This window comes from Limulus polyphemus, unplaced genomic scaffold, assembly GCF_000517525.1.
Source record: "Limulus polyphemus unplaced genomic scaffold, Limulus_polyphemus-2.1.2 Scaffold3631, whole genome shotgun sequence".
In the NCBI taxonomy this organism is placed as follows: domain Eukaryota; kingdom Metazoa; phylum Arthropoda; class Merostomata; order Xiphosura; family Limulidae; genus Limulus; species Limulus polyphemus.
Genome location: NW_013669241.1, coordinates 7,336 through 8,012, shown reverse-complemented (window position 1 = coordinate 8,012; position 677 = coordinate 7,336). Strand labels below are relative to the sequence as shown.

Sequence of the window (677 nt, the reverse complement as noted above, 5' to 3'; positions counted from 1 at the left end):
TTGGCGTGACGGGGATTCGAACCCGCGACCCGCAGATTGCGAGTCGAGTACCCTAACCACCTGGCCATGCTGGGCCATGAAAGAGTTTAAACTGTTATATTTAGATATTTATAAAATAAATTTTCCTAAGCACATTTATACATACAGAATACATCTTAAAAGCTTAATATGTATAACATATAAAACTTAAATAATTCAAATCTATAAATTAAGTAACTGCCCTATTACCTTAGTAATTCAGCCAAAAGAAGATGAATATAATACTTGGATACTTTAATAATTACTTCTGTAATACTGTACTTACACATTCCTTCCCCTAGAAGCCAGACTTTCGGTTTCGAATGAAGTTCTATCAATACAGTAAAAAAAAATTCAAAAATGAGCCCTCCAGTGTTTTCGTTCAACTTCACAGACTACCCATCGACAGGCAATGATTCATTGTTCGAGTCTGATCTTAGCATAGACCCCAATGAGCTGACTTTCCCACCCTATATTCGTATCACGTCTACCGTCTTCTGTGTAGTGATTTTGACTTTAGGAACAACCGGTAACCTATTGGTGGCCATTGTTGTGTGTTGTACAAAGGAGATGAGGAACTCTACCAACTTCTTCCTGATCAACCTGAGTATTGCTGACCTTCTGGTGTTACTAGTCTGTATGCCCATCACCAAAGTAAA

At 37.8% G+C, this 677-nt stretch overlaps 1 protein-coding gene across 1 annotated transcript in view; it reads right to left on the bottom strand.

Annotated features, from left to right (window-relative positions):
* The window catches only part of LOC106469723 (growth hormone secretagogue receptor type 1-like), a gene marked incomplete at its 5' end in the record, with an annotated part of 45,795 nt that extends 45,382 nt beyond the window's left edge, over positions 1-413 (bottom strand). Inside the window, one exon of the mRNA XM_013930235.1 lies at positions 305-413. Within this exon, the coding sequence (XP_013785689.1) occupies positions 305-413 (109 nt within the window). The remainder of the gene's footprint in view (positions 1-304) is intronic.
* Between the last annotated feature and the right edge of the window lie 264 nt (positions 414-677).